Here is a 20,056-nt window from a genome sequence, read left to right as displayed (position 1 = left end):
AAGCTAAATATCAATCAACCGTGTAACACTGTTGCAAAAAAAGCGAACATCATTCTGGGATGCATTAGCAGGAGTGTTGTAAGTAAGGCACGAGAAGTAATTTTTCGCTCTACTCTGTGCTGATTAGGTCTCAGCTGGAGTATTGAGTCCAGTTCAGGGCACCACATTTCAGAAAAGATGTGGACAAATTGGAGAAAATCCAGAGAAGAGCAACAAAAATGATTAAAGGTGTAGAAAACATGACCTATGAGGGAAGATTGAAGTTTAGTCAATCTTTGTTTAATCTCTTTGTTTAGTCTGGAAAGGAGAGGGGGCATGACAACAGTTTTCAAGTACATAAAAGGTTGTTACAAGGAGGAGAGAGAAAAATTGTCCTTCTTAATCTCTGAGGATAGTACAAGAAGCAATGGGCTTAAATTGCAGCAAAGGAGGTTTAGGTTGGACATTAGGAAAAACTTCCTGTCAGTGTGATTAAGCACTGGAATAAATTGCCTAGGGAGGTTGTGGAACCTCCATCATTGGAGATTTTTAAGATCAGGTTAGACCAACACCTATCAGGGATGGTCTAGATCAGTGGTCCGCAACCTTTTTGTCAGCGGCAAGTGGCGTCAGCGGCGGCATTTCGGCGGAGGGCTCGACCGCCGGCCAGGACGTGGGCGCATTTAGATGCCCCTGTTGGCACCGCGTTGGGGACCCCTGATCTAGATAATACTTAGTCCTGCCATGAGTGGAGGGGACTGGACTAGATGACCTCTTGAGGTCCCTTCCAGTCCTATGATTCTATGTATGTGTGTTATCCATATTTAGATGAGCTCGTATTCTTCTTCGAGTGATTGCTCATGTGTATTCCACAGTAGGTGTGCGTGCTCGCCACATGCACCGGTGCCGGAAGTTTTTCCCTTAGCAATACCCGTAGAGGGGGAGCACCACTGCGACCACTGGAGTGGCGCCTCTATATCGCGCTATAAAGGGAGCTGCGCACTCCCCCCACCCTCAGTTCCTTCTTGCCACTAGTGAAGGTAGTCGGAACTTCATGCTCCAGCTTTGCTTCAGCTTCTTTAGTTAGCCTTAGTAGTACAGTTCTTCCAATAGTTAAATAGTTTTCTCCAATTTAGTCGTCTGGGTTCGGGGCATGCCCCGTGCCCCAGGCTTCAAGTCGTGCAACTCCTGTCGCAGTTCTATGCCAAGAAGCGACCTGCACACTCAGTGTCTCTCTTGCTTGCGCGAGACCCACGTACGTGAGCGCTGTAAGATCTGCAGATCATTCAAGCCCAGAACTAAGAAGGAGAGGGACTTTAGAGTTTGCACTCTCCTAATGGAAACAGTGCTGGCCCTGGCACTGGCATGGTGAACGGACTCGGCGCCCGGCACCACGTCTTCAGTACAGAGTGAAGTCCCCTCCACTAGCCGGCACCACTCCCCCTCCAAGAAGCAGGGGAAGACTCAGCAGCGCCGAGACAAAGATAGGGGTGAGGCCGGACCCAAGCTGGGCAGCCCACGATCCCCCTCGGGACCCAGGCCGCCAACTCATGTTCAGCAGAGCAGCCTGGTCCCATCCGCGCATGCCTCCCCTCCGGGGAGGATGCCATCAACTCTGGAGGCTGCACAGGCCTGAGATGGGCCCCCGGTCTCGAGGGAAGCTGCCACTGGGAGCACAACAGCCCTCCCCGACATGGCACAGTCCACACTCCGAGGACCACTCGCCGCTCAACGAGGTCTTCCCACAGCTCGCGCCAGCCCTCTACCCTGCTCAGGCTGACCGGCTCGCCGCCCGCGAAGGAGCCTAGGGGCTCCTCCATGCCCCGCGACTGAGGTGGCAGGCACCAGGATAAGTGGCATCAATGCTCCTCCTCACGCCGCAGCTACCGGAGCCGATCCCGACGCCACCAACGTAGACGCTCCAATTCGAGTTCCCGCTCTACCAGACATCACACGTGGGGCTCCTCTTGAGATTCTCTGACACCGAAGCGTTGTAGCTCCAGCTGCCAGGACGAGTACAGGAGCAGCACCATGGATGAGTACTGATCCTCGTCGTCGAGGTCCCGGTCACGTGGACGGCACTGTCGCTCTTGCTGCTCCTACAGTACCGTATGGTCGATGGTGACCTCAGCATCGGCACCCAGCTGCCCATCTCCAAGTCATGCAGCTCAGCAAGAACAAACTGCACCGCCCAGACCCCAAGTCGGTCACTGGCACGGCACACCGTGGCAGGGGCAGTGGTGTCAGTGGGTACCGTGGCCGCAGATGCCTGCCCAGGCAAGATCTCGCTCGGTGGCCGTAGCATCCCAGGCTCCTTTGGCCTCCCCTCCTCGGCAGAGGGAAAAGTCAACGGGTCTCGAGCTGACGGCACCGTACCCGGACTCTGACCTGGGCATCGACCCACCGGTACCTCCCAACACCCTAGGCACCGTGCCGGTCCCCTCGCCGGCACCGGAGGAGGCCATAACGGCACCGCCCCCCATCCCACAGGAGGACTTCAGGTCTCACCAGGAGCTCCTTAAGTGGGTGGCATCCAATCTCGAGCTCCGGGCTGAGGAGATGGAGGATCCGTCTGACTCTCTTTTTAATGTGCTCTCATCCTCGGCACCTGGCCGGGTGGCCCTGCCTCTCCACTAGGGGGTAGCCAATATCTCGACTACCCTGTGCTTCTTTGGCCCTCATCTCCAAGAAAGCGGAGAGAAAATACTTCGTGCCTCCTAAGGACCATGAGTACCTGTATTCCCACCCGGCACCTAACTCCCTGGTGGTGGAATCAGTGAACCACTGGGAACGTCATGGTCAACCCGCACCCACCCCCAAAGACAAGGATGCTAGGAGACTGGATACTTTTGGCAGGAAGGTTTATTCCTCGGCAAGTTTCCAGCTCAGAGTGGCCAACCATCAAGCCCTACTGAGCCGGTATGACTTCAACCTATGGGGCTCCTACCAAAGTTTGAACCTCTCCTCCTGGAGCAGGACAAAAAGGAGTTCAGGGCTCTGGTAGAGGAAGGAGTGGCAGCAGCTAAAGCAGCCCTCCAGGCGGCGTCGGATGCGGCTGACATGGCAGCCCGCTCGATGGCCTCCGCCATCATGGCTTCTCCTATCCGGACTGTCTGCAGAGTCCCAGTCCTTGATGCAGGACCTTCCCTTCGACGGGAAAGTGTTGTTCACGGACCAAACTGATGTCCGCCTGCGTGGGATGAAAGACTCCTGCACCACCCTGCAAACCTTGGGCCTGTACATCCTCTGGCGAAGGACAAGCCCAGGCTGCAGGCTTCGGCGCCCCCTGCTAGGAGCAGATACGAGCCCCCGCCCAAGAGACTGAGGGAACAGAGGCGTAGGTCCCAACATTAGTCCCGCTCAGCCCCACGGCCAGGCCCCTCGAAGGGCAAAAGGCAAGGAAAGAGGCAGTTTTGACTCTTTGCGGGGTGCCACCGGGTCTGTTGCCAGGAAAGCCCCCCAGTTAATAAAGTTTGTGTTCTGCAGCCATTTATCTGCCTTCCGTGTGGAGTGGTCCCGTATAATGTTGGACCAGTGGGTCCTCAACACTATCTCCAAGGGCTACATGTTACATTTCACCTCCCTGCCCCCGCCCTGGGGGACCCGGAGCACACCCGCCTCCTAGACCAGGAGGTGGCATGCCACCTCTGCCTGGGGGTGATGGAAAGCGTACCGGTAGAATTCCAGGGCAAAGGTTTCTACTCCCAGTATTTCCTGATCCCAAAGGTGAAAGTGGGGCTCAGACCCATCCTAGACCTACGGGCTCTCAACAGTTTTATGGTCCACTACTGGTTCCGGATGGTATCCCTGGCCTCTATTGTTCCCTCCCTGGACCCGGGGGATTGGATCACGGCCCTAGACCTCCAGGACGCATATTTCCATATCCATATATTTGAGGGACACAGGTGCTTCTTCCGATTCCTGGTAGGGGGGGGGACCATTACCAGTTCACGGTCCTCCCGTTTGGCCTTTCCACGGCACCCAGGGTTTTCACCAAATCCATGGCGGTGGTAGCAGCCTACCTCCGGAAGAGAGGGGTGCAGATCTTCCCACCTGGACCATTGGCTTCTCAAGGGCGCCTCCCGGTCCCAAGTGCAGGCCCCGGTGGGACTTCTCCTGTCCACGTGCGCAGATCTCAGCCTAGTGGTAAACGAGACCAAGTCTATGTTAGTTCCGGTTCAGCGCATAGAATTCATAGAGGCGCTACTGGACTCATTAGAGGCCACAGCCTCTCTCCCTCGAGACAGGTTTGAGACCCTCAGAGGCCTCATTGCCTTGGTCACGGCCTTCCCCGTGACTACGGCGAAGGCGTGCCTTCAGATCCTCAGGCACATGGCGGCATGCACATATGTGGTTTGCCACGCCAGGCTCAGAATGAGGCCCCTCCAGCTCTGGCTGGCCTCCCAGTATTCCCAGGCCCGGGACGGGCTGGACAAGGTTGTCACGATACCATCCCAGGTAGTTGCTGCCCTTCAATGGTGGTCCCTCCCGCCCAACATGCTGCAAGGAGTCCCCTTCCGAGAAGTCTCCCCCTCACTAGACCTGGTGTTGGATGCCTCAGACCTGGGCTGGGGGGGCCCATATAGGGGGCATTCAAACACAAGGGAGATGGTTGGCCTCGAAATTATCCCTACACATAAATGTCAGGGAGCTCAGGGCAATACGGTTGGCATGTGTAGCTTTCAGCGGGCACCTTTGCGGAAAGGTGGTTGGACAATACGGCTGCGATGTATTACATCAACAGACAGGGAGGAATGTGCTCCTCGGCCCTATGCCTGGAAGCCCTGAGCCTGTGGGAGTTCTGGATAGCCCACATATCTCCCTGCGAGCCTTCCACCTACCCGGCATCCACAATGTGCAAGCTGATCACCTCAGCAGGGTTTTTTCCCACCAGTACAAGTGGTCACTGCACTGGGAGGTCGTCCTACAGCTCTTCCAGGAGTGGGGAGTTCCCCGGGCTGACGTCTTTGCAACTGACCAGAACCGACACTGCCCCCAGTTCTGCCCCAGAGGAGGGGCGGGAAGGGGGGTGATCTCGGACGCTTTTCTCCTTCAGTGGTCAGGCCAACTTTTCTATGCCTTCCCACCTTTCCCCCTAATAGGCAAAGTCCTGCAAAAAGTAAAAACAAACAGGACACGGGTCATCCTCATAGCCCCAGATTGGGCCCATCAACACTGGTACGGGACCCTCCTACAACTCCTAGCAGCTCCCCCATGGAGGCTGCTGCTTCGGCCTGATCTCTTCTCCCAAAAAGGGGGCTGTCTCCTCCACCCCAATCTGGCCACGCTTCACCTGACAGGGTGGTTGTTCCGTGGTTAGAGGAGGAGGAGGGGAGGTGTTCGGAGAACGTTAAACGAGTTCTTTTGGAAAGCAGAAAGCCGTTCACATGATGGACGTACCTAGCCAAATGGTCTGGGTTCTTTAGGTGGGCAGGGGAGCAGGGAACCTCCACATCGCTCCAACTGATTCTTGATTACCTCTTGTCCCTTAGCGCCCGCCTCCGTCAGGATGCATTTGGCGGCCATATTGGCCTTCCACCCCCCGGTACAGGGCCACTCGGTCTTTTCTCACCATATGACCTCCCGCTTTTTAAAGGGCCTGGATCATTCATTTCCATATGCCAGGCCACCTATCCCGCAATGGGATCTAAACCTAGTGTTATCTCACCTCACGGGTCCTCCCTTTGAACCCTTGGCCACATGATCCTGGTCCCACCTGTCATGGAAGGTAGCATTCTTGTGGCTATCACATCAGCTCGTCGTGTCTCGGAGCTTAGGGCCTTGACCTCGGAACCCCCATATATGGTCTTCCACAAGGATAAGGTCCAGCTTCGCCCACACCCTGCTTTTCTCCCAAAGGTGGTCTCCGCCTTCCATATCGATCAGGACATCTTCCTATCGGTACTCTGTCCTAAGCCCCATTCCTCCAACGAGGAGTGCCGCCAACACACACTGGATGTGCGTAGGGCATTGGCCTTTTACTTGGACCATACCAGGCCGTTCCGGAAATCCTCGCAGCTGTTCATTGCGTCAGCCAAACATATGAGGGGGCAACCAATTTCAACCCAGCGCCTTTCCCACTGGATCACTTCGTGCATACGCACGTGTTACGACCTGGCAGGCATTCCCCCACCGCCTATTGTTAAGGGGCATTCTACGAGAGCTCAGGCCTCGTCGGCCGCCTATGTAGCTCACATCCCTATCTAGGACATATGTAGAGCTGCCACGTGGTCCTCTGTCCACACCTTTTCTTCGCATTATGCAATCGTCTCCCAAACATGGTATGACGTCAGGTTTGGTAGGGTGGTACACCGTCCCGGCAACCCTTAAACTCGTACCCACCTGCATCAGATATACCTTGGAGTCACCTACAGTGGAATACACATGAGCAATCACTCCAAGAAGAAAGGACAGTTACCTGTTCCGTAACTGGCGTTCTTCAAGACATGTTGCTCAGGTGTATTCCACATTCTGCCCTCCTTCCCCTCTGTCGGAGTTGTCTGGCAAGAAGAAACCGAAGGTGGGGGGAGCGCGCAGCCCCCTTTATGGCACGATATGTCGGCACCACTCCAGGGTTCGCAGTGGTGCTCCCCCTGTACGGGTACTGCTAAGGGAAAAACTTCTGGCACCGGTGCACGTGGCGAGCACACACACCTACTGTGGAATACACCTGAGCAACATATCTCGAAGAACGCCAGTTACGGAACAGGTAACTGTCCTTTTCAGTTTGTATGTATGAAGAATATACAGTAGGGTCAGATTAATCCCTGTGCTTAGATACTGTGGTAATGGACGCCATGCAAAGCCTTGAAAGACTGTGTGTTAGTTTGTTGACTTCAGTTGATTCACTGTGCAAGATTTCAAGGGGTTGCAGTTTATCCTACTGGGGTAGCCATGCTGTTGAAGGCAGACGTGATTGTGCTGCCAGCCCTCACTCTGCGGGTTCCACTAGGAAAGGCAGCCTGAAAGCCCAGACAGCTGAGGCTCTCTGGAAGATGTGTGGAATCAGTGCATATCCTTTCTGAACTGGTCCTGCATATTTTATATCTAGCTTGTTGCAACTCCCATCCTGGCATACCTACTGCTATCAGAGTTCCACAGAGAGACTTGCTCTGGTGGGAGTGAATCAAACCCTGTGACTTCAATAAAAAAAATTACTGAAGTCAATTAAGTCAATTAATTGATTTCAGTGGAGTTACAAGAATTAATTTGAAACAAGTACCAAAGACCACCTCAATGGGCAACTTCCTGTCTTTGAAATATCCCTGTTTTCCAGGTCAGTTTTATTTGACTTGTAGTTAAAAGCCACCCTTACTAAGCAACCATTTTTCCTGGTCATTTGGTTGGTCATTTAAAATGGGTTCCATGGTATAAAAGATAGATACACAATGAAGATGATACATCCTGTGTCTCTTCTGTTTCTGACTTTTTAAATTAGTTCCTTTGGTAGAACTTGATTTAACAGGCATAATATATTCAGCAAATGTAAATGTAAGTGTAAAGTCCTTAGCAAATTTGAATCAGTTAAAGAATGTCTAGATCTGGACAGATAGTTACTTTATTTAAATTACAAGAGTGTAGAAAGGTGTTTTTCAACCAGGGGTCCGGGGTCCCCCTGGGAGCTGCGAGCAGGTTTCAGGGGGTCCGCCAAGCAGGGCCCAGGGCAGAAAGCCGAAGCCTCACCACATGAGGGTTGAAGCCCAGGGTCCTTAGCCCTGCCACCCAGAGCTGAAGCTGAAGCCTGAGCAATGTAGCTTTGCAGTGCGCCTGTGGCAGGGACCCCAGGCAATTGCCCTGCTTGCTACCCCCTATCGCCGGCCCTGGCTTTTATATGCAAAAAAACAGTTACTGTAACACAGGTGGTCCGTGGAGTTTTTATAGCATGTTGGGGGGGCCTCAGAAGGAAAAAGGTTGAGAACCCCTGCTGTAGTGTCCATATCCAAAGTTCATTGAACTCAACAGAAGCCTTTCCAATGACTTCAGTGAGCTCTGTATCAGGCCTCAAGTGTCCTTGATGATTTTTTAAAACAGAAATCTTAAAGGTAAATCTAATGTAACAGTAAACTCACTACTTACTGGCAATAGCCAGTTAATCCTTACAGCACAAAAGAAAAAAAAGAGTATCCCAACCTTCCAAAGTCATCACTGCCCTCATCAAAAGACCCTGTAAAGGAGGAGCCTGGATCGAGATGACCCACACAGCTTGCTTTGGAGAAGATGTAACACTCCTGTCTCTTAACTAAGCAACTAAAATAAAATATTAACTTCCTCCTCCACTGACTTTGCTGCATTTAGGGTGAGTTTAACAATCTGAAAATCTTACATTATTATTATAATATATCCTGTTACTTGTGTCCAGGCCGACTGGAAACTAATTATCCTCCAGAAAAACTCCGAGACAAGACAAGGGATACCAAAATGCATTACCAGATCTCAGAAGCAGACTTATACTGTCAGGAATTCAACGATCGAGAAAAACAGTTTGAAAAAGCTGGGCTTCGTGTTCTCAAGGTAAAGAGAATCTGATGGAATCTTAAGATATTAGACATTTACAAGAACCTGGATGGAATTAAGAAGGATTCTTTTTCAAAAAAGAACAAGATCAAAATCAATCAGCTCCTTATAATACTTGAAGGTACTTAAGTGAAATTGCAAATGAAACCTAGCTTTATTGCTCAATTAAGATGACTGTTCAGAAAATGTTACAGCTGATCATTCAGAAAGATGCAGTTAAATCCTCATTTACCATTTTAGAAGGTACCATATGTTTGTTTTATATTTTGAAGCCTCAAGTGCTCAGTTATAGTGAATTCTCAGGGATCAAGGGGCTGATTCTGCTCCTGATATAGTCAATAGAAGGGTCTAAGCTCTACTTTAATGCATGAAGGGAACACAAAGATGTACAGCATATACATAGAGAAATATAAGCCTTTCTAGTAGATACATTCTCTGTGGGAAGGAAGGAGTATTGTCTAATGTAGCATTTCTCAAACTGAGGGTCCTGACGCAAAAAGGTGTCACCCTTACTTCTGTGCTGCCTTCAGAGCTGAGCGACTGGAGACTGGCAGCTCCTGTCCAGATGCCCAGCTCTGAAGGCAGCGCCACTGCCAGCAGCAGTGCAGAGGTAAGTGTGGCATGGTACTGGGGAGGAGGGTGTTAGGTCTACACTTTATTGGAGGGGGTTGTCACAGCCTGAAATATTTTCAAAGGGGGTCCCAGCAAAAAATGTTTGAGAACCCCCTGCATCAAGGTATTAAGAAGAATTTACTTGATGTACAAAGACCACCTCTCATGCTGCATTATAACTCCGATTAGGCATCCAAACATGCACAGTATCTTGTCTCTAAAAAAGATTTCTTTGCAACCTTTAATGACTTTCCATTCCAGCAAAGCTCTAAGAATTTTCAAGGAGAATTTGGAGGCTTGGCATATAGCTGTCCAGAAGCTCAGGTTGAGGAGACACTTTGGAGTGAATATCCATCCAGCCATGCATTGGATTCATTTGCACCTGACCTCAGACTCTGTGATTCAGTTGCAAATCCAGATGAATACAGTAGTCTGAATTTTCACCAAATAGCTGGAGAGTTTTCAGGAAAGAGAAGGCCCAGTACATCATTATCAAACTTAACAGAAGAAGACGTTTTAACAGGTATGGTAAAATCACACACATTAATCTCTAATTAAACTAAAAATCAGAATATCTGGAAGGCTAGGTCACAGATTTTCTTTAAAATAGTTTTCAGATCAACAGATCATTTTAATTAGCTAATATGTAGAAAATTCTAAAATATTATTTGTGTTTTTAATGCAAGCAGGAGTTCCTAGCATTTTAAATATGTGCATTTTGGACTCTAATGGGGAATAGTTTTTTGTTTTGTTTTTTTAAATTATCATGATTTTTTTTTCTTTTGACAAAATATTGAAAGAGCACTAGCGCTCAGATTTCACAAAACTTCTACTTATTCCCACAACCTGTGTTTGAAATTCATTTAATAAACTTACTAGAATTTATTTTTAGAAGTGTTGACAAGTATTTTTAATAAACAGAGACCTAGGACAAAGGCAACCACAGGGCTGAAATTGTTTTCACCAGTAGTATTAGATTTAGCAGCCACAGAAGGCAAAATCCTGGGCCCATTAAAGTGAATTGGAGTTTTCCCACTGACTTGAATGGGGCCAGGATTTCACCCAGACACTGTGTTCTCTGACATATATTTGTTAAGGCATCTATTTTATGCAGCATCCTATGCGTGGAGCTCCCTTCTTAGCTCTGCTTCCTACGCCTACCCCTTCTCTGCTCTTGACTGCTTTTGAAAACCCACTTCTTCAATGAACTTTAATGCATGTATTAATATTAAAATACCCTGTTAACCCTGAAGACATACATTACTCACAGAAGAGACGTCATATCCTTATTGTCTTCACTCTGTTCTTCCTCCCATCCTCTCCTTGAGTGTGCCATCTTTTCCTGTTTATTTTCTCATTTTAGATGGTAAGTTCTTTAAGGCATGGTCTCTCTCTTTGGTAAAGTGTAATACATATCTATGGCATTTTAAAAGTAATAAATAATAGTAATTACTGACCTCTATCAGTAACTCTCGTTATACCATGTGCCACAGAACCTTTTAAAAATCATGCCTCTCCTCTTCAGATATTCTCTCTGCCACCCTTACTCAGAGAGTGAAATCAATAAGATGACTTGCAAAGTAAGTCTCAGGTAGGAAGGGTGGCAAAATCTGGCCCATTTATAATAATTACAATCTAATATTTTGATATTATGGGCCAAATTAAAAAAAAAAACAAAGCTGAGATTCTTGGACAAACCTGGTTAATTCCTTATGCAAACTAATCACTAGCTAAATCAATTTTGTTATATGTGAATTGGCAGCTCTGTGTGTGCAAATGAGACCAATGTATGTTTAAATATGGATGCACACATGCATGTGACTTTATTAACCCTAATTTTTGAAAATTTAGTCAATGCCATATTCCTAATACATTCAGGGGCAAGGAGAGGTCCTGCTGTATACATAAATGTAATAACTGATTACAATTATTTTACATTTTGATCTCTTCATTGTCCAGTGAAGCTGATGATACCTAAGTAATTACACCAAAATCATTTATGAAAACCTGAGTAACAAACTGATATCTTGTTCATGGGCTGCTTAAGGCAAGCTGGCAGTGAACAGAGGAAACATTATTTGAAATGTGGTACACTGCTTTTATTTCTCAACCTTTGGGAATTAAGGTGATTATAAGGAAATTGTAAACAAACCTGCTGCTACCCCTCTCTTCCTCGGATAAGTCTGAGGTGCAGCTTGGTGGTTAGCAGTTCTTCAGTAACTGTAAAGGAAATTGTCTAGTTGGAAGAGAAAGTTTTAACTCCAATAAACCAGTTCTGTAGGAACCAATGACCTGCCACCAGATATCCCACTGTCCTGAAAAGCACTGATCTCCAATTGAACAGGTTTCTGTAATATCAAGAACTGTCATATCAAAACCATATATAAAATGATGAAGCTTAATTAAAGCAAGAGGAGGTGATGAGCAGTGGTTTTGTCTTGGCTCTTGGCAAAAAAAGTTATTTTTAATTCACTATTCAGGAGCAGAAATAAAACAAAGACTAGCTCATGCACAAGGCACTTGTGCATGTTCACAAAGCATAGCCCCATTAAAGAAATATGTTATGCAACTTCCATGTTTCAGAAGCTTCTACAAAGTCAAAATAGGCCTTAAAAAAAAAGCGTGGGAAGAAAAAGTTTTATTAAATCTAAAAACACTTAGGGTGAATGCATCCAGTTATTTTTTCTTCTGTAGCAGATGAAGTTCCTAGCTACGTTTTATGTTTTTCTATATTATGTATTGCTAGGGACAAACAGAATCCTGAACGAAGGACTTATGCAAGATTAAGGAACAAATTTTCGAATATTTTGCTTTTAAAATTATTTGTAATTTTTAAGTGTAGACATTTTTTACTTACTTGAGAACATTAACAGTGTGTCCCTGATGAAAAATTTCTAATTACATATTTATTGGAGAGTCTCAAATGTATTACTCACCTAATATAAAGAAACATTAAAAGCATGCCAAAGTGTTGCAGTCCTTAAGTATATCACAGCTTGCTTTTGTAAATTAATTCTCAGTTTAAAGTCACAAGATGTTTGTGCAGCTACTTCTATTAATGGAATTTATTCTAAAAATAGTAATCTGTACAAATCTCAGTCTGGTTACAGTCTTGTCATTCTTTGTACAGTAGCACGCTTTGAAAAGCTATGGCCTGTTGTTACTACTGAGAAAAAGCATTGCCAAGTTGGCACAACTATGGCATTGTTTTGTACTTAATCACTCACTCTTTTCTTATTTCCCCGCTTTCTTTCATAGGTTTAGGCTTTCCACAAGTTCCGCAGCTCAAAAAAAGGCGACTAACATTTGAAAAAGCCCCTGGAAGAAGTGATGGGCAAACTCGTCTTAAATTCTTTTGAATTAAATGTAGAGTCTTACTACAGACACTTTTTAAATGTGTGAAATGTTTCAGGGGAGCCATTTTAAATTATATAATTATTTCTGACCCAATTCTCTGGTCATTTTCATATATTGAGAAGTTATTGGGTTTAAGTTATTGCATCTTTATTAAAAGGTTTGGAGTTTGGTTTTTTATTTTACCAAACAAGTTAGTTACTTAAATCTGGAGAATTACTAGGAAAAATGTCTATTCTTAGATGTAAATTAAGATAAATAAAAACATTTCCACTTTCACATACAGCCTTTTTATAATTTGTTTCCATATCTCATGAATTAATTTTAAAGAAACATATTGTCCTTTACACACACAAAAAAAGGCAAATAAGGGCCTGGAAGCTATACATTTAAACTGGTGGAGCTTCCTTGACCATTTCAGTGCGGGGATCTGGGTTTGCTTGTGAGGGTAGGGTGCTGGGCTTTTGAACTTGCAGGAAAAAAGATCCAGAGGCAATTCTGGGTCAATACGTCTAACTTCAGTACCAGGCAAATTGGTTGAAACTATAGAAAAGAACAGAATTGTCAGACCGATAAACATGCTATATTGGGGAAGAGTCAACTTTTGTAAAATGCCTCAGCCCCTTCTCCCCACTGCCCCTGGCTCTATAAGACAACATGTGGAGAGTGATGCAGTGCAAGAGAATGCTGACAGGTTATCTCTCTCTCAGAATTCAGCAGGGAGAATGCTGATGAAGCCAACCGTGCCCTGGTCCTGCCTCCTTCCAGCCTAGTCATACCCCTACAGTGAGCTTGTCTAGGCATTTTTGCATCAGTGTAAATCAGGGCTTGAAACCAAGGTAATTAACACCAGTATCCTCCCCCATCCCCTTAACACCAGTGCAGAACATCCATACCTGAGAACTAACCCCAGTGTAGCTACAATGTAGTGCAAAAAATTCTTCATGTTGACAAGCCTGGAGTCCCAGCCCCACATTTTCCATGGAATTATAAGGGAGAAGCTCTTCTCATGGCTGTTTGTTACTCTAAGCAGAAATACTTCCCAATTAGTGCCTCTGTTCCAGAATCACTGGAATGGAGCATCAGGCCATATGTTTGTGTTTTAAAAGTAAGCAAGCTGCAACCAGGTTTGGAATGATCTACACCATTCCAAGGAAATTTCCCACAAGGCCCCTGAGGCCTCTCAACACTTCAAATGCAGCCAGTCCAAGGCCTATACAACTCTTTGAGCGGAGGCTGCTGCTGGCAGCACTTACCCAAGATATTGGATGGCAACAAAAATTGCTGCAGCAGCCTGCTGCTGTAACCTTTAGGTTGAAATATTCCCACCTAATATTAAGTTGTTAAAGATGAGGGTGCAGTAAAACGTAACTTAGTTTTCAGAGTCGAGCCTCTAGATTGGTCACAGGAAAATTTATTAGTAGAGGATGACTCGGTGACACTATACATGACATAACCGAACTTTATTAAAAATTATGATTAGTTCAGCAAACAGGCATACAATTACTACTTACACAATACTGCAATTACACTGACACTAGATGATGAAATGATGTGTCAATGGGTGATCAGTCCACTGACAACAGAGTAAAGTACATCCTGGGATCTACCTATCCTGTGGATATTAACTGAAGTTTTCTCCAGTTTAACAAAACTATTCTTTTTATAACCCATAATACTAATTAATATTAAACTGTCCTTTCCCACAATTACATTTCCACCATTTCTCATTGGCTTTTTACATTACATTATTTAAATTAACATGTGCACCAAAGTCTTTCCCATTCCATCAATATAGACAGCATTTTAATAAAACATTTACAGTTCTCAAAAACACTTTTAAAGCCTTGCTCAAAATAGTTATAACCAAAACATCACAATACCATAACCTTGGCTCATGTCCTTGCTAACTCTTACTTTCCCATAACACTCTGTCTCCAACTTATCTTTGACTTTTCTCACACTAGCTACTTCGATTTCCCAGACTCCTCTACACTTAGGCCCAAAACATAACATCTACTTAAGTTAGCCTGTTTCTTAACCCAAACACCACTATAGGCTACACTGCTCCGCCCACTCCACCAGCTTCCTCTAGTCCTTCAGTGTCCTCCTGATCCGGCAAAGCAGCTTAAACATGTCTGTAACTCTAAGCACGTGCCTAAATCCTTTTCTGGAGCAGGGTCCTTGTGAGTAGTAAGGATGCTCAGGAGTAGCAACAACCACCTGCGCTTCCTTGGAGGTTGGGGAGGACAGGAGGAAAGAGACAGACTCTAGAGCTCATTGAACAGGGAACTCAGTTGAGTTTTTAATGGACCAAGCAATGGGACTTTCACATTTTCTTCCTGCCCTGCCTAAAACATATTCAGCCTAACTGCCCCTTTCTCAATTTCATATCACTGCTCCGAGCAATGCCCACTTACATGATATAGGATATACTTCCTCCAATTTGTCTCTAATAAGCACCCCAGCATGAACACGGTATTCCAGGTGTCGGTGGCCTAGAGGCATAGAAAGGGGCACTATTATTACTGCCTCTACACATTTGCACTGGCCGTTCTTCTGCTATATCACATTACAAATTCATGTATTTGTATTGCAGTCATGCCTGTTAACCAACAGAACACGGCCTCATAGTGCTAGGCACTGCACAGGGTTGAGTCCCTGTCCCAAGGAGCTTATCATCTAAGCAGATAAGTCAGCCAAAGAATAAGGTAAAGGGATATACAAGCAGATGGCCTGATCCAAAGTCCATTGCAGTCAAATGGGGCTTTCAAGGCCCAGACTGTGATTGTTTACAAACATATTAGTGCCATGATTATTCTTAGAGGGGGAACATGTGCCTGTTTAATATTAGTGCCACAAATTATTTCTTGCATTACTTGTGTTCCAAGGTTCTCCATCATAAATTCTCTTCCCCAGCCTAACATATTAACTTACAAGTTTCTCCACTTTTGTACTGTTCTATTTTTTTCTGTCCAGGTTTCTAATATCTTTAGATCAGATTCTATTGTTTCCTCTAGTGTTTCCAGAAAGTCCCATTTTCATATTACCAACAAGTTATATTTACATTTTTACTCCCTTTTCTAGATATTAATGAAGAGGTCAAAGCAGACCTGGCTCAGCACAGATGCCTGTGGGTAAAACATTAGACACCTTTTCCTAATCCAGTACATCTTATTTTGTTTTTAGTCCCTCAGTCATTTCGCAGTAAGGTTGAAATGTTCTACCTATCAACATGGGGCGGCACAATCCTCCAGAAGTCTAGGTTCAGAAGTCTGGGATAGGCTCACACTGGAGGTTTGAAACTCAAGAGTCAGAATCCCGCAAGACATCCAGCGCAGAATATAAGGTAAGTAATTTTCCCTTTTTCCTATTGCTGCATGCCCCACTATGCCAGGTCTTCCACTTGTCAGTCTTCTACACTAAGGACACTCTGGAACAAGGACTGTTTTTATTTTTGTGGACTTTTTAGCACTCAGCCTAATGTCACTGCTAAACAAATAGTAAAGAAATTGTAACATCAAATGTACCCTCAAGTGCTGTACAAGTAAGAAGGAAGACAGAGGTCCCTGTCCCAAGGAATTACAAATCTAAGTGGATTATGAAATTATGAAAGGAAGATAGACAAAAAAAGCAAGTGATTAATCTGTGAAATTTAACAGACATCTTATTACTTTTCTTGTCAAGGCTACTCCCTGTTAAATCCTTGGGGCAGCCGGTGTAGGAAGCAATCACTTGAGGCCAGAGAGCAGACAGCTAACCAAAACCTCCATTTTATTTACAGACACAGAGAGCTCACTCAGCCGGTTGAAACCGGCTGAGCTATCCCTTAATAGTCTAACTCAGTTGCCATAGTAACAAAACCCATGACAACCAAATACACAACATATTCCTCCCCCCCTAATAAGAACATCCCCAAAATAAAACACACACTAAACTAGAGAAGGAGGGTAGACTGCCTCCATTCCTGGTTAAACCCTGGGGATTATTTTGCCCCATAACCGTGGGTTCGCCCTAACTAAAGATCCAGCCGATGAGGAGGCCTTCTGTCTCTAGGTGGATTACGGCGAACTTCTGGTGTTGTTGCACCCGAAAGTACTAGGGGCTCAGGGTCCGCAGCACGAATAGGTGAGGAGGTGGTATCAGCTCGTGCTGGGCAAAGGGGTATCTCAGCTGCCGGTGGTAATGGAGGAGAACAGTCAGGAACAGGTGACTCATGATTCGGTGTCTCACCAGGAGGGGTGAAGTCAGACCCCTCAACTGCAGATGCGTCCTGAAGACTGGCATGACCTGGCAACAGCTGATCTACATGTCGCCACCAGGTAAGATTCTCTGCAGTCCGGACTGTATAGGAAACAGGTCCTGTTTGAGTGATGACTGTGGCCGGGACCCATTTAGCTCTGGAAGTATAATTCCGAGCCAAAACTGGCTGTCCTGGGCTAAAGGTTCGGTCTTTTGCTCTGGGTGCCCGTCTGATGACTTGATATTGCTGCTGATGTTGCACAGTTTGTCTGGGTTCAGAAGGTTTCAGCAGATCAAAGCAAGTGCGCAGCTGTCGTCCCATCATTAGAAAGGCTGGGGAAGCCTGGGTCGTAGCATGAGGTGTGTTTCTATAGGAAAGTAAGAAGGTATCCAGACGCTTTTGAATGGAGTGTTGTCCCTTTGCTGATTTCAAAGTGTTTTTCATTGTCTGCACAAATCTTTCAGCTAATCCGTTGGTGGACGGATGATATGGTGCTGACGTGATGTGGTGTATCCCATTTGCCTTCATAAAATTTTGAAACTCCTGAGAGACGAACTGCGGTCCGTTGTCGCTCACAAGTTGTTCTGGCAGACCAAAACGACTAAAGAGTCCTCGTAGTTTTTGAATAGTACTCTCTGCAGTAGTGGACTGCATTATAGAGACTTCTGGCCATTTAGAATGGGCATCTACTGCCACCAAGAACATGCTTCCTTCAAGGGGGCCAGCAAAGTCAACGTGAATACGTTGCCACGGGTTTTCAGGCCAGTCCCATGGGTGTAGGGGTGCCAACTGGGGTGCATTTCTTACACCCTGACATGACATACAAGCTTTTGCCTTCTCTTCAATAGCACTGTCCAATCTAGGCCACCAAAAATAGCTTCGTGCAATTTCCTTCATGCGCACTATTCCACAGTGACCGGAATGTAGCTGTTCTAACATCTGTGATCTCAGGGGTGGTGGAATAATGACACGCCTCCCCCACAACAAACAACCAGATTGGACCGATAACTCCGTCCGCCTGGACATGTAGGGAACAAGGTCGGGTGAGACCGGAGAGGTTTGTCGAGATTTTCCATGCATCACCAGGTCCATAACTTGGGATAATACTGGGTCAACACGGGTTGCCTTCTTTATCTGAGTAGCAGTGATGGGTGTATTCTCTACCTGTTCAAAGTAGAAGATTTCCTTTTGGGCACTATCTTGATGTTTGACTGGTAAAGGCAACCTTGAGAGGCCAGCTGCATTGCCGTGCAGAGTGGATTTCCGATATTTGATTTCATGTGTGTGTGCAGAAAGTATCAATGCCCAACGTTGCATACGACTAGCAGCTAATGGGGGAATGCCTGTGTAGGGTCCAAAAATTGATGTCAGAGGTCGATGGTCTGTAAGAAGAGTAAACTTTCGCCCAAACAGGTACTGATGAAACTTCCTAATTCCAAAAAGTATCAGAGGGGTAGCCGTGTTAGTCTGGTTAGTCTTCTTGCATCCGAAGAAGTGGGTATTCACCCATGAAAGCTCATGCTGCAAAACGTCTGTTAGTCTATAAGGTGCCACAGGATTCTTTGCTAATTCCAAAAACCATTCCTAATGCCTCACGTTCGATTTGGGCGTAGTTAGTTTCTGCTTTGCTTAGAGTGCGTGAAGCAAAAGCAATAGGTCTTTCTTCTCCCGAAGGCATAATGTGTGACACGACCGCTCCCACTCCATAAGGGGAAGCATCGCAGGCCAATTGCAGGGGTAAGGATGGATCAAAGTGCGTTAGAACTTCAGAATTTAACAATGCATCCTTAGCTTTGTTAAATGCAACATCACAGGCTTCAGTCCACTTCCAGGCCTTGTTCTCCCCAAGGAGCTCATGAAGTGGTTTTAGCAGTGTGGCTAACTGTGAGATGAACTTTCCATAATAGTTCAGTAGTCCTAGAAATGAGCACAGCTGGCTTACATTTCGAGGTGGGGGAACCTCCACAATAGCTTTAACTTTTGCAGGGGCCTTATGAAGACCTGCAGAATCGATGATGTGTCCCAAATATTCAACAGAGGGCTTGAAGAATTCACACTTGTCTTTGCGAACTCGTAGGCCATACTCTTCCAGTCTTTGTAGGGTAGCCTCTAAATTCTTTAAGTGATCCTCTTCATTTCTTCCAGTGACCAGGATATCATCCAGATAGCACTGAACTCCTGACAAGCCACACAAGATCTGGTCCATAGCCCTCTGGAACAGGGCGGGAGCCGATGTGATTCCGAAGGGTAGGCGACAGTATCGATAAAGCCCCTTATGAGTCACAATAGTCAACAGCTCTTGGAACTTTTCATCGACGTGCATCTGTAAATATGCTTGACTCAGATCAATCTTACTGAACTTTTGTCCCCCAGCCAGGCCTGCGAAGAGGTCATCGATGCGGGGAAGCGGGTATTGCTCTGCACACAACACTGGGTTGACAGTGACTTTAAAATCACCGCAAATCTGGAGAGAGCCATCTTTCTTCACTATTGGAACGATAGGAGTGGCCCATGAGCTATGGGTAACTAGTATTAGGACTCCATTGGTGACCAGGCGCTCCAGGTCTGCTTCAACTTTTGGCCTGATGGCATATGGCACAGTTCGGGCTTTCAGATATTTTGGTGGACTGCCAGGTTTAATGTTCAATGTCACAGTGATTCCCTTCATACTTCCCAAATCATCTCCAAAAACAGCAGCATGTTTCCTTAGTATAGGGGTTAGACTGGTTTCTTCTTTAGTCATCCGGTGCACTTCTGCCCAGTTCAGCTGAATCTTCCCAAGCCAAGACCTACCCATTAAGGCTGGGTAGTTACCTCTCACCACAAACAGTGGCAATTTAGCCGCCCGTCCATTGAGCTCCACCTTAACATCAATAGTGCCCAACATGGGCACAGCTTCACCTGTATACGTCTTCAGAACAGTTTTTGTTGCCTTAAGCGGAAGATGCTGTAGCTTTTCCTTATACACAGTCTCAGGAACCAGCGAGACAGCTGCACCGGTGTCTAGTTCCATGCGTATAGGTTTGCCCTCCAATAAGGGGGTTACCCAGTATTCATGTGAGCCCGCTGCCAAAGACAAAACATGCAGTGGCACTTCCTCTTGTGAGGCGGTGTCACCTTGATCATCCTGGGTCTGCTCTAGGGTATGCAAGGTTCCTCTTTTTGTCGGCCAGACCACAGGCCTCTTTTTCTTTTGTTTACAGGCACACTCAATGTGTCCCTTTTTGCCACAGTGTCGACACACCAGGTCCTTACACCAGCATTCTGATGCCTGGTGTCCTGGCTTACCACAGCGGTAACATTCTTGACTCTGCACAGTTTTGTGGGTCGGTTCTTGTGACACTTTTTGCACCC

At 46.3% G+C, this 20,056-nt stretch overlaps 1 protein-coding gene across 1 annotated transcript in view; it reads left to right on the top strand.

Annotated features, from left to right (window-relative positions):
* SHOC1 (shortage in chiasmata 1) overlaps nt 1-12,667 on the top strand; it is a 76,781-nt gene extending 64,114 nt beyond the window's left edge. Inside the window, exons 26-28 of the mRNA XM_045020275.1 lie at nt 8,339-8,490; nt 9,367-9,628; nt 12,364-12,667. Of these exons, the coding sequence (XP_044876210.1) occupies nt 8,339-8,490; nt 9,367-9,628; nt 12,364-12,464 (515 nt within the window). The 3' untranslated portion in view covers nt 12,465-12,667. The remainder of the gene's footprint in view (nt 1-8,338; nt 8,491-9,366; nt 9,629-12,363) is intronic.
* Nucleotides 12,668-20,056: the final 7,389 nt, after the last annotated feature.

The sequence above is a fragment of the Mauremys mutica genome, chromosome 6 (genome assembly GCF_020497125.1).
Source record: "Mauremys mutica isolate MM-2020 ecotype Southern chromosome 6, ASM2049712v1, whole genome shotgun sequence".
NCBI classification, from domain to species: domain Eukaryota; kingdom Metazoa; phylum Chordata; order Testudines; family Geoemydidae; genus Mauremys; species Mauremys mutica.
Note: the sequence above shows the minus strand (reverse complement) of the source record. Positions and strands in the feature narration are given on the sequence as shown.